At 39.6% G+C, this 13,289-nt stretch overlaps 1 protein-coding gene across 1 annotated transcript in view; it reads left to right on the top strand.

Moving 5' to 3' along the window:
• The first annotated feature begins 2,155 nt into the window (after window positions 1-2,155).
• The window catches only part of RPRD2 (regulation of nuclear pre-mRNA domain containing 2), a 139,674-nt gene continuing 128,540 nt past the window's right edge, over window positions 2,156-13,289 (top strand). The window contains exon 1 of the mRNA XM_007950945.2: window positions 2,156-2,360. Coding sequence (XP_007949136.1) covers window positions 2,156-2,360 — 205 coding nt within the window. The remainder of the gene's footprint in view (window positions 2,361-13,289) is intronic.

Genomic DNA, 13,289 nt, shown 5'->3' with positions numbered 1-13,289 from the left:
AAAAAAAAAAAAAAAAACAGTGATTGCATATGTTCAATGGGAACAAAAGTAACAAAACAATCAAAAACCAATTGTCCCTTAAATCAACTACAATTCACTCATGGCAACCTCATGTGTGTCAGAGTAGAATTGAACATTTTTTTTCCTTTTTTAAATAACTTTTTATTATGATTAGGGTGAAAGTTTATAGCAAATTGGTTTTCCATTCAACAATCCATAAACATTTTGTTTTGTAACATTGACTGCACTCTCCACAATGCAACAGCACTCTGCCCACTTCCTCCCTGTGTTTACCATTTCCATTTGTCATTTTTCCTATTCCTTTCCATCTTGTTAGCTTTATTCCTGGGCAAATGCTGCCCTTTTGATCTCACACCCTTTTGATTGTTCCACGGGGTTTACAATGCTGATTTTTTGGAAGTACATCTCCAAGCCTTTCTTCCAAGGTGCCTCTGCGTAGACTCAAACCATCAACCTTTTGGTAGCAGCTGACCATGTTGACCATTTGCACCATCCAGGGACTCCACTGGAAACAACACCCCAAACCAAACCGACTGCCATCGAGTGGATTCTGACTCAAAGCCATCCTATAGGCAGAGTAGAACTGCCCCATAAGGTTCCCCAGGCTGTACATCTGTACCAAAGCAGATTGCCTCATCTGTCTCCCGTGGAGCGGCTGGTAGGTTTGAACAGGCGACCTTATGGTTAGCAGCCGAATGTGTTAACCACTGCACCTCCAGAGATCCTAATGGAAACAATGGGAACCCCAAGTCTAGAGTTTACATGAGCAGATGCAACGAATGGTTAATCTGAGGTGGTGCTAACCGATAGAATAGATTTTCCCGAGGTTCTTTAAGACTGTATAACGCAATTATGAGTTTGTATTGTAACCGGCAAAAGTGAGGTCACACCTTGCTTTTTATTTTTTTCTTCGCCTCAAAAACTTTATGGGGAAATTTTTCCTTTCACTTACTTCAATTTATTTTTTTCTTTCTGTAATTCAAACAGTCAAGGGGCTGTGAATGGTACAGTCCAAGGGGAGAGTGAAATATCATTCGGTCTAGGAGATGGCGTAATGAATGCCTCGCTGGAGCTGGCGCATGCGCATCATGTGATGCGCTGCAAGATGGCTGCTGGTCACTTTTCCCTGTGTCGTTGCTCCGTAGAGTAGTAGCGGCGGGAGCTGCAGCTACCAGAGAATAACAGTTGCCGCTGACGGGTGGGAGCCCTATTCTGTAAGCTAAATAGCCTCGAGAAAGCGACCTGCCAGGGTGCAAAAGGCGAGGCAAAGCGGCGGAGCCCTTCCCCCAAACCTCTCAACTTGGCCAACTCCCTTCATCCTCCCCTCCCACTCTTTCTCCCAGTGCGCTCGCTACGCACGGATATGCTGCGCAGGCGCACAAGTAATCGAAGCGCCTCTTTGGCCTTTGGGGCTTGCGGGCTATTGCGCGCGCTTCTCCTTCTTCTCCTTTGATTGGTCAGATTGCCCCGCCATCACGTCTCCTGCTTTCTGGGTTAAGAAGGAAGCGGGGGAGGTGGGGCGTGGCTAAGTAGCGCGTGCGCAATACTGTTGCTGTTCCTTTGCTGCTATTGCGTTGCAAAAAAAAAAAAAAAAAAAATCCTGACTAGGTATCTTTGCGCCCTCTCTGTGCTTGGGGATCTAAAGGAGAGCGAAAGATTTCTCCAGCTGAGAGGGAACGGTCGGGTAGTATTAAATTTAAGATATTAACGCCCACCCGTACTCTTGGGAGTGTGGGATAAGGGTGGGGAAGGTCCTTGGTGTTGAGAGCCGAAGAATATAAAACCATTAGTTTCGGGGCCAGGCGTTTTGAAAGGCTTTGCAGTAACTGTTTTCTGCGTAATTCTTCTATGATTACTGACTGGTTTAAACACGACCCCTTCAACAATACTGATAAACCTTCAAAACCTGCAGCCCCTCCTTTCAGCATCTAGGAGCTGCCCAGCAGCTGGTCCTCCGGTCCATACCTCCAGAAGAGCCTAGCGCGTGCACCGTCCCCACCCCCTGGCCTCCCTCCCCACCTCCGGCTTTCACGCACTCGCAGTGATTGTTTTGCCCGCTGCCGCCGCTGCCGCCGCCGCCGCCGCCGCCGCCGCCGCCGGCGGAGGAGCAGCAGCGCTTGTGCAAACCGGGAAGATGGCGGCCGGCGGCGGCGGAGGCAGCAGTAAGGCCTCCTCCTCGTCGGCCTCTTCGGCGGGGGCTCTGGAGTCCTCGTTGGATCGAAAATTCCAGTCGGTGACCAACACCATGGAATCCATTCAAGGCTTGTCGTCTTGGTGTATAGAGAACAAGAAACACCACAGTACTATCGTCTACCATTGGATGAAGTGGCTCCGGAGATGTGAGTGTTGGGGTTAACTAGGGAAGGGAAGACTGGGGAGATGGAAGGAAATACTATTGCCCGAAACACCTGGGGTTTTCTCATGGAGCCACTGCATTCGTTTGGGGTGGCTCACATTCAAGCTTTGACCCGAGTGTTCCCAACCAAGCTCAGGCTCCATTCCTAGGCAGGGTTGCCCTGAACTGCAGGAGGCTCGTTTCTTGGATTTTTTAGCCTCTGGCATGGTGTGACCTTGGGCTGTTGGGCCCAGTTCCACAGAAATGTCTGTATTCTTTCAGAGCTTTGTAAGGTGTACCGTTGACTTTACTGAACCTTCGTGGAAATTGTCGCGTCCATTTGTTGTAGGCCTTGAAGTGTTAATGATTTTTTTTTTTTTTTTTTTTGATGAGAGGCAGTAGTTTAAGCAGTAATAAATCGATCTACTTCATTGTGATATATTGGACCACTCTATTTTCCCCTAACCTAAAACTTGTGATGTGTAATAAGGAAGGCTTTACCTGGTTAAGAAAAAGCAACATGTGCTCCAAATAGGGCTGAGGCGACCACCTAAGGAAGTTTCCCTGTACCTGTGTGTGTGTTTGCTTCTTATGTATAGTTTTTTTGGTAGTGATTAGAAGAAACAACTGCTATACTGTAGTATCATCAAAAATGCCTTAAAATGTAAGATACTCCCACCTTAAATTCCTTTTTTAAACATTGAGATTGATTTCAAAGGTAATCAAAACAGGATATCTGCTTTTTGAGTATATAGCACTTTTTTTTTTTTTTGTCTTCATTGTGGAATTTTTCCCACTTTGCTGCCTTACTAAGGAAGAGAAGTCTATTAAACTGTCAGGAAGCATGGATTGTTTGCAAAAGATTTCAAATCTTACTGGAGGGAAGTGTGGAGAAGGCACTGTTGCTTCCTGCTGAGAAGAGAGTGTTAACTCCAACTCCATATATATCCATTTGAATTTTAGATTTTTTTTTATTACTTCCTGTCTGTGGCTTGTCACCAGGGAGGTCCATCATCCAGTTATTCTTGCCCCTGTAGTGTTTTGATTAGTGTTTACCTTTCAGGGGACAGATGGATAAAAGTTGCAAAATTATAGACATTTGTGTTTAAGGTTATTGTTGGGAGAGAGGTTTTGTGGTTCTTGGACTAATAATGCTGAACAGTTGGTACAGCCAAAATAGAGTTACCTCTTTTTACCAATAGCACATGTATAGTGACTTTCTATAATTAGAACATGCAATATCAGATAATCTTAATCTACAGTCTTATCAAAAACTCACATATTGAGTATCTGCTATGTACTGAATCCTTTTTTTGTCATTTAACATACGTCTCATTATTCTTTAATCCTGAGAAATAGATTTTTGAATCTCTGAAAGATGAGGCAATTAGGGCTCAAAAATGTTAAGTTTCTTAAGATTACACAGTAAAATGTTGGGGTTAGAACTTGACTCTTTCTACCTTATCGGATGACAGTGGTCACATTTAACTTTGTATAACAGTGTTTTCATGATTGTTTTGAGTAATCTTGGTACATTAATATACTTGGTGCACCAGTGGTAGCAAGTACTGTAGTGGTAATGTGAGCCTGAGAACATATTCTCCATCCTCTTAAAACATGTTTACTAGATTATACAAGCGTTTAACATTTGTTATCTTTGAGCTCTGGTGCTTTAACTGTGTGGTTACAGCATTTGCAAGAATAACTGAGTTCCCATCCCTGCTTTCTGAGATCAGAAGTGACAATTACAATATTTTTTTCTAGTTAGCAAGAGGGGGACATACTGAAGCCAGAATTTTTCTCCCTCTCTTGTGGATATTGTGCTTGATTTTATTTCTATTTCTCTTGTTGATATCTCTTTTTCTCTAAATATTTTGTTGTTGAGAATATACATAGTAAAATATATATCAATTCAACAATTTCTACATGTACAATTTAGTGACATTTATTACATTCTTTAGCCATACTCACCCTCCTTTTCTGAGTTGTTTCTCCCTCATTAACTTAAACTCACTGCCCCCTAAGGTTCCTGTCTCTAAATCTTTTGAGTTGTCAATTTGGTCTCATATAGATAGTTCAAAAAAACCGAAAAACCAAACTCACTGCTGTGGAGTTGGATCTGATTCGTAGTGACCCCTCCTTGGGTTTCTGAAGCAGTATCACTATGGAAGTAGTTTGCCCAGTCTTCCATCCGAGGACTGGCTGGTGGGTTTGAACCACAACTGGTTAGCAGTGAAATGCCTTAGGCACCATGCTACCAGAGCTGCTATAGATAGTTTTTAAAAGAGCATAATGTTTCTCAAGGGAGATCCTTTTTTTACTAGTTAAGCTAAACTGTTGTTTGGTTTTAAGAAGACTTCAAGGTATGTTTTTGGTTTAAAATTTTAAGATTATCTCAGGGTAATAGTTTCAGGGGTTCAGTCACCCTTCATGACTCTGGAAAGTCTAGAGTCCATGAGAATTTGAAATCTGTTCTGCATTTCCCCCCTTTTGATCAGATTCTTCTATGGAATCTTGGATCAAAGTGTTCAGTAACAGTAGCTGGACACCATCTAGTTCTTCTGGTCTCGTGGTACAGGAGGCAGTTGTTCATGGAGGCAGTTAGCCACACATTCCATATCATTCCTATGTTACTAACGCTCTTCCTCTGTTGCTCCAGGTGAATGGAGATTAATTGTGCTTTGGATGGCCACTTGCAAACTTTTAAGACCCTAGGTACTACACAGTGAACTAGAAGGTACAATAAAAGCACTAAACACAATATTAGGCCTATTAACCAGGATATCCAATGAAACTATAACCCTAACCTTCCAAACCAACGAACCGAATTCCATGAGGTGTTTGGTTGTGTATAAGTCTTTAGAAGCTACTTTTTTTTTCCTAGTCATTGTTGTAAATATATCTGTCACACCACTTTCACCAGTTCAACGTTTTACAGGTGTACAGGTATTGACAGCAATTACAGTGGTTATGTCTGCACCATTACCCTTACTCAGTGTGATTTTTCATCATTGTTAACCCCCTTTTATCCTTTCCTTCCACCCCTGTGAGCACTAATAAACTTTGGTCTCTGTACATTTGCATTTTCTTATCTTTGTATGAGTAAGGTCATATAATATTTTTGTCCTTTTGTGATTGACTTATTTTGCTTAGCATAATGTCTTCAAACTCCATCCATACTGTAGCATGTAGCAAGGCTTCATTTCTCCTACTACCTTATTGGTATTTTAAGAGTGAAAAATGATTGATGTAAGAAAGCAGTAATTAATTTGAAGTACGTTCTGTGTAGTTCCTATAGTTAATTGCTTTTCCCTTTCTAAAACCTGTGTTTTCCTAGTAGGATGGAATTAAACTTTCTAAAATGGTTATTTTTAAGGGTAATTTATAGTGGTTTTGTATTTACATTTAATGAGCATGATCTATCTAATTGTAAATAATGCCTTTTGAGAGAAATATTCTGGGAAGTGACAAAAGAGCAGGAAGAATATAGTTTATGAATTGGGCCCTCTTTTAAGTTCATATTTCATTTTATGGTTAGATTTACTTAGTTTGAGTTTGGTTCATAAGTCAACTGTAGGCAAAGTTGTGAAGTAGCTATTTGGCATGCCCAACCTTCTGTCCATTTTTTTTGATACTATTTTCTTCTTTTTTTTTTCTTCTGACATCTATTATTTAGTAGTTCATATTAGACCTCAGTGTGAATTTATGTAACTGTTAACTTTTCTGGAGATATTTGCATTTTATCCTTTATTTCATATTTCACTTTGAAGGAAATAATTTGGAGACCAGTAGTGTCCCTGAAGTTGTACTCCATGGATGAGTTCTACTGATTCAGGCTTCCTTTAATTTGCTTGGCTGAAGCATTCATTATCCTTATATTCCCAAAATGATCTTTGTGTAGCATAAACAGATGTCATTTTTATGCTTTAAAGTTCTCTATTGATGTCCTACAGGAACAGGGTTGGTCCAAACTTTTACTAGAGTGTACAAGATCCTATACCTCAGACTTCTTCAATTCCTACCTTTTCATTCAGATCTGAGTTGGGGTAACATCTCCTCAGAGAAGCGTTTCCTGAGCAGTTTATTTCAGATGGGTCCATTTAATTGCTCTTTATTACATCATCTTTTTTCAGTATATGAAATAACCTCATTTATAGGCATACTTCATTTTATTGCACTGTGCAGATACTGCTTTCTTTACAAATTGAAGGTTTGTGGCGACCCTGCATCTAACAGGTCTGTAGGTGCCATTTTTTCAACAGCATGTGCTCACTTCATGTCTCTGTGTCAGATTTTCGTAATTCTGACAATATTTTGAACTTTTTCATAATGCTATTGCACATTTAATAGACTACAGTATAGTGTAAACATAACTTTTATATGCACTGGAGAATCAAAAAAATTCACGTGACTCACTTTATTGTGATACTTGCTTTGTTGCAGTGGTCTAGAACTGAATCTACAATATCGCTGAGGTATGCCTGTATTTGTTTACATTTTTATTATCTAACTTTCCATACTACATGTCAGGGATACCACGTTTTTATGCAAATAATGCACACACTGTACGTTTTTTGCAAACCACACAACCCCCTCCTGTGTTAGCTTCCTATGCATGCTACGCACATTATATGTAAAAAAAAATATGGTATGTCTTGTTCACTGCTATGTCCTCAAGCAACTAGAACAGTGCTTGGCACACAGTATGCCATCTGTAAAGGTTTGCCAACATAATTTTGTGAAATAGTTAATCAGGAACTTGAACAGAATTGTTTTAGTTTCTGCTTATTGGAAGGAGACATTTATAATTAAGTGAAAGAAATGATAAGCATGGTTGTCAGCAGGTTCAAGATACGGTTCTTACAATTTGATTAAACAAAAAACCAAACTCACTGCTGTTGAGTCGGATCTGACTCATAGCGACCCCTCCTTGGGTTTCTGAGATGGTATCTCTTCGGAAGTAGATTGTCCAATCTTGCTTCCAAGGAGTGGCTGGTGGGTTTGAACTGCCAGCCTTCTGGTTAGCAGTCAGATGCCTTAGGCACTATGCCACTAGAACTCCTGTATTGAGTTTTTGGTGAAAGGTTACACAGCAAGTTAGTTTTCCATTTGAGGATTTCCACACAAATTTTTCAGTGACATTAGTTATAATTATCACAGTGTGTCACCATTGTCTTTAATTGTGTTCACTTTGTTCCTTTTCCAGTACTCTAGTTTCCCTGCCCCCTTATTTTCTCATCTGTGCTTTTGAGTAGTTGTTGACCATTTGTTTTGGTCTCATAATGATGTTTTTTAAGTAGGACACCTATCTTATCGATGATAGCCTTAATGTTGTATACCACTCTATTTTGCTAAAAGGTGATAATCTTGAGATTGGCCCAGCTTTGGTGTAAAGAGTACCTCACAATGATGATCTCAGGAAGTCCTCTGTTTGCTAGTGGTCTAGTTTGTCTGGCTTTTTTTCTAAAATAAGTATTTGAGTTTTCCATGTTTTCTCCCATTCTATCCGGAACCAGCTGTTCTGCCCCAGGCAAGATGGTCTGTGATGGTAGCTGGGCACCATCTAGTTCTCCTGGTCTGAGGGTAATTGAGGTTGTGGCTCTTTAGACTTATTCTCTCAGCTTTCAGTTAGTTTTTTACTGTTTTGCTCCTGTGAATAGAGACCCATAGTTGTGTTTTACATGGCCACTTGCAAGCTTTTTTAAGACCCCAGATGCTACTCAATTCAGTAGTATGCAGATATGATCTTTGTGACCTATATTATGCCCATTGACTGAGTTGTCCTATGAGACTATGGTTCTGAGTCTTCATACCCAGAAAACCAGTACTGGGAGGTGTTTGATTATGCCTGAGGAGTATCCATGTTTGTGTCTTCAATGAATATATGTGCCTGCAGTCATATATTTGTATTTATACATACCTATAGATAATTCTAAGAAGCTCTGGTGGTGTAGTGCCAGAAGGTTGGCAGTTCAAACCCACCAGCCACTCAGTGGAAGGAAGACAGGGAAATCTACTTCTGTAAAGATTTACCACCTTGGAAACCCAAAGGGGGTTGCTATGGGTTGGAATCAACTCAATGGCAGTGAGTTTTTTTTTTGGTTTATAGATAAACTATATTTGGGACCGAACTAGATAAACTATATATGTGTTCTTGTGTTGTTATGTGCTGTCGAGTCAGCCCTGACTCAAAGCGACCCCTCCTTGGGTTTCCGAGGCAGTATCACTACAGAAGTGGATTGCCTAACCTTCTTTCCAAGGAGTGGCTGGTGGGTTTGAACCGGCAGCCTTCTGGTTAGCAGTCAAGTGCCTTAGGCACCATGCTACCAGACCTCCTATATATATTATATGTATGTGTGTATATGTCTACACACACACACACACACACACAAACTATTTCTATAAACCCAAGTATATAGATAAATTACCTGTTCTCACCTATGTGCACATCTGTACCTGCCCATATACTAGTTGACTGTACCCAACCATATGTGCTCAAATGCACAGTTTTACTTTAGTTATGCTATACTCACTACATCCACATTCAGTGCTGCTTTTCCCATCACCAAAATTAACTACTGTTTACTGTATAGAGAGTACTTTCTACACCTTGCCCCTTGCTGTAACCACCAATGAATATTGATCTCTCTATGTTTATCTATTTTTGTTTTCTTATAAAAGAGGGGTCATACGATATTTGTTCTTACAAGCTTGACTTACTTAATTTAACATTATGCTCTCCAAGTCTATCTGTGTATGTTTCACATACTCATAATTGTTCTTTTTGGCTGTGTAGTACTCCATTGTATGTATGTACTACATTTTGCTTATCTGTTCATTTGTTGATGGAGACCTTCGTTGTGACTGGGTTATCATTTCTATACTTCATGCCTCCCTCCCATTTTTAGTTACAGCGGGAATCATTATGGAAAAATGGAAAATACAGATTTTAGAGTTAGGCATAGGTTCAGCTTTAACTCCCATCACTTAATACTTGGGTGACACTATACATGAATTTATGTAAGCTCATTGGTGAGTAAAGATAATAATTATATTTCATAGGGATTGCTTTCTGGATTAAAGAAGGTAGTATCTATTTTAGCATCAGGCACATAGAAAACATTCAAATTATTTATTATTTATGGTGATGATGATGTGGATAAAGGTAGTTTTAAGATCCTGAGTATGTAAAATAATTATAGTAGAGCTTTATTTTGGGTACAGTGCTGGAGATTACAGTCCCAGTCAATAGAGATGAATTGGACCAACATCTCTGTAATGGTTTAGTAAGTGGTCTGAAGAACTAGTAGAATAAGGTGGAAACATGTTCATAATACCTCCATTTTGTCTTGGTTCTAACCAATGAAATGATGATCTGTTTTACAGGATTGGTATAAGAATTTAAATGAGTTCTGAAGGAGAAAAGAAAAACAGTGATGTCAAGTCAGTTCCAACTCATGCTGACCAGTATGTGTCAGAGTAGAACTGTGTTCCATAGGGTTTTCAGTGGGTGTTTTTTCAAACGTAGATCGCCAGGCCTTTTTTCCCAGTTTGAAGGAAAGGAGGAGGGGACTAAAGAAAAGTTGTTGGGTCCCATAGAGTCCATTTCACCATATAGCAACCTATGTGGCAGAGTAGAACTGTCTCATAGAGTTTTCTTTTTTTTTAAATTGTGATTTGGGTGAAAGTTTACAGAGCAAATTCACTTTCCATACAGCAATTCACATACACTTTGTCTTATGACATTGACTACAATTTACCACAGTGCAACAGTTCCCCTCCCTCTTCCTCCCCATAGTTACCTCTTCCCTGTGTCCTTCCCTCCATGCACTCCTGCCTCATAGGATTTTCTTGATTGTAATCTTATGGAAGCAGATCATCAGGTCATAATCCTATGGAGCCACTGGGTGTGTTTGAACCACCAACTTTTTGGTTAGCAGCTGAGGACTTAACTGTTTGCATAACCAGGACAAAAAGGAAAGTAAAAGGGTAATTGCTAATCAGTTACAAAGCAGAAAATCTGTTAGGATTTACCTCCATCTCTTTTTTGTATAAATTGCACATATGGACAAAATAGAGAAAAGTAATGACAGTCCCCATTTCTATCAGTCATACCACTCAGTAGTTAATCAACTTCATGGAGGTTTTTTTTTTCATCTCTCCCTTTTATTCATTCCCTACCTCAAAGCAAATCTCAGTACAAATTGGTATTTTTTTTTCCAAGAGAAACTGTTAAATGAATGTAGACTAGGAAAGGATTCTTCATACAGGATTTATTTATTGCAGAGAATTTGCAGAGTGCAGTTATCGTTTCTGATCAATGGCAGTGGCTTCTCAGTTTAGATCTCAGGATCTTTAGGTAGAGCATGAAGATGGTAATAATTTTGTAGCTAATTTTTATTGAGCGTTTATTGTGTGCCAGGCACTGTTCTAGTCATTTTACATGTATTAATTCATTTAATCCTTACAACAACTCTGAAGTATTATTGTGATCCTCATTTTATAGATGAGGAAATAGAGCCACTAAGTGGTTAAGTAACTTGCTCATGATTGCAGAGGTGCAGCCAAGATTCAAACCTTTGCATTCTGCATCTAGAATGTGTGCATTCTTAGCCACTATACTGTACAGGCTCTCCTACTCATAAAATTTTTTCTACAGTACTGAGACCTTTATTTATTCAAGATGAGGCCATATAGAATAACTAAAATGTCAACATTTAAATCTTTTCTCTTTTTCTCTGTGGCAAAACTGATTATCTTGTGTTGATAGAAGCACTGATGGCATTTATTTATGTTTTTGACTAATAAGAAAACAGCAAAACAAATTGAACGTGTTAATTATTAAAGCTGTTTACCAGCACAACATGAAAGTAATTAATGTCACTGAATTGTATGTGTAAAATATGTTGAAATGGAAAATGTTTTATTTGTATATTTACCACGATTTAAAAAAAAAAACAAACTCAACAAAACTGTCTACTGTATAAAACTCTTTTAATTGTGAGGGGCATAGAAATTAAATAAAGGGATTTTTAGTGCCAAAAGTTTGAGATGTGCTCTGGTCAGTAGGAAGTGCAGTCTGTTTTATATTTGATATTCCAATAGAAGACTTGGGACCATTTTCTGTAGCTCTTACCTCTGTCCTCTCTATTTCTTTGTAATCCATGCTTTATAGCACTGTACCCTTTGGTTAGACAGCGTTGTAGAGTATAATTGTACTACCATAGGCATAAAGCTTTTTAGTCACAACTGTATGTATACAAATGAGCAGCAGTGATGGACTAGCTACAGATTCTAACTTTGAATTCCAAGATGAATTTTGTTTATAAGTCTTAGCTTACGTTTGTTGTTGTTGTTATGTGCCGTCAAATAGCGACCCCTCCTTGGGTTTCCGAGGCAGTATCACTATGGAAGTAGATTGCCCAACCTTCCTTCTGAGGAGTGGCTGGTGGGTTTGAACCGCCAGACTTCTGTTAGCATTCAAGTCCCTTAGGCACTACGCTACCAGAGCTCCTTAGGTTACATTTAGCAAATATTTATTGAATACCTGCTAGGACAGGGATTGTCTAGGTACTGAGGATATAGTGTTTGAACAAAGTCAACAAAAATTTTTGCCCTCAAGGAGTTTAAACTCTAGTAGGGGGAGACAGACAATAACATAAGTAAGTAAAATGTTAAATATATGAAAAGATGATCAGTGCTATGGAGAAGTAAAAAGCAGGCAAGGGGAATATAGAGTGGTATGGGGACTTGCAGTTTTAAATTAGGTGGTAAGAGAACACCTCATTGAGAAGGTGGTATTTGGTAAGCTGTACAGATATCAAGAATGTGAGAAGAGAAAGTTCAAGACACAGGGAATAGAAAAATGCAAATGCCCTGAAGTGAGAGTAAACTCACCTGCTTGGTGAGTTTAAAGAAACAGTAAGGATGATACTGCCTCGGAAACCCAAGAAGGGGTCGCTATGAGTCGGGTCTGACTCAACGGCCCATAACAACAACAACAAGGATGTATATGTGGAATGGAGTAGTTAAAGTGGGGATTAGCAGATGAGATCAAAGACATGATGATGGTTAAGTGGAGGTAGAGAGGGAAAGTCTTGTAGGCATTATAAGGACTTTGACTTACTTTGAAAGAGATGAGTAACCTTTGAAGGAGTTTGATCAGAGGAGTGATGTGAACTTAAGTTTTTAAAGTATCATTCTGGCTACTGCAGTTACAGGGATACCAGTTAAGGTAGCTATTGAAGTAATCCTGATGTAAAATGTTGATGGCTTGGACCAGGTTGTGGCCAGTAGAAGTGATGAGAAACAATTCAATTCTGGGTCTGTTTTGAAGGTACATTCAATAGGATTTTCTTGATGGATTAGTGCAGGGTGAGAGAAAAAGGAGATTAACCAAAGCTCAGGTAATCACAGAGAAACCTTGAAAACACTTTGCTGAGTGAAATAAGTCAGACCCAAAAGGACAAACACTATATGATACCACTTACATGAAACATCCAGAATAGGCAGATGCATAGAGACCAAAGTTTATTAGTGCAGGTTAGAGGGGAAAGGGGGTGGTGGTGTCATTGCTTTATGTGTGCCTCTGTTAAAGGTGATGGAAAAATTTGGAAAGGCAGTGGTGATTGTTGCATAACATGGTACATTTACACGTACAAATGGTTGAAATGGCAAATGTTTTGTTATATACTCAACCCATTGCTGTCGAGTCGGATCTGACTCATAGCGACCATTCCTTTGGTTTCCGAGGCACCCAAGGAAGGGTCGCTATGAGTCGGGGCCAACTCGATGGCATATAACAACAATAACGTCTCTACAGAAGTAGATTGCTCAGCCTTCCTTCTGAGGAGTGGCTGGTGGGTTTGAACTGCCAGCCTTCTGGTTAGCAGTCAAGTGCCTTAGGCACTATGCCACCAGAGCTCCCTTTGTT

Source organism: Orycteropus afer, unplaced genomic scaffold (genome assembly GCF_000298275.1).
Source record: "Orycteropus afer afer isolate SDZICR_OR568_19922 unplaced genomic scaffold, OryAfe1.0 scaffold00290, whole genome shotgun sequence".
NCBI classification, from domain to species: Eukaryota; Metazoa; Chordata; class Mammalia; order Tubulidentata; family Orycteropodidae; genus Orycteropus; species Orycteropus afer.
This window is presented reverse-complemented; position numbering and strand designations above follow the sequence as displayed.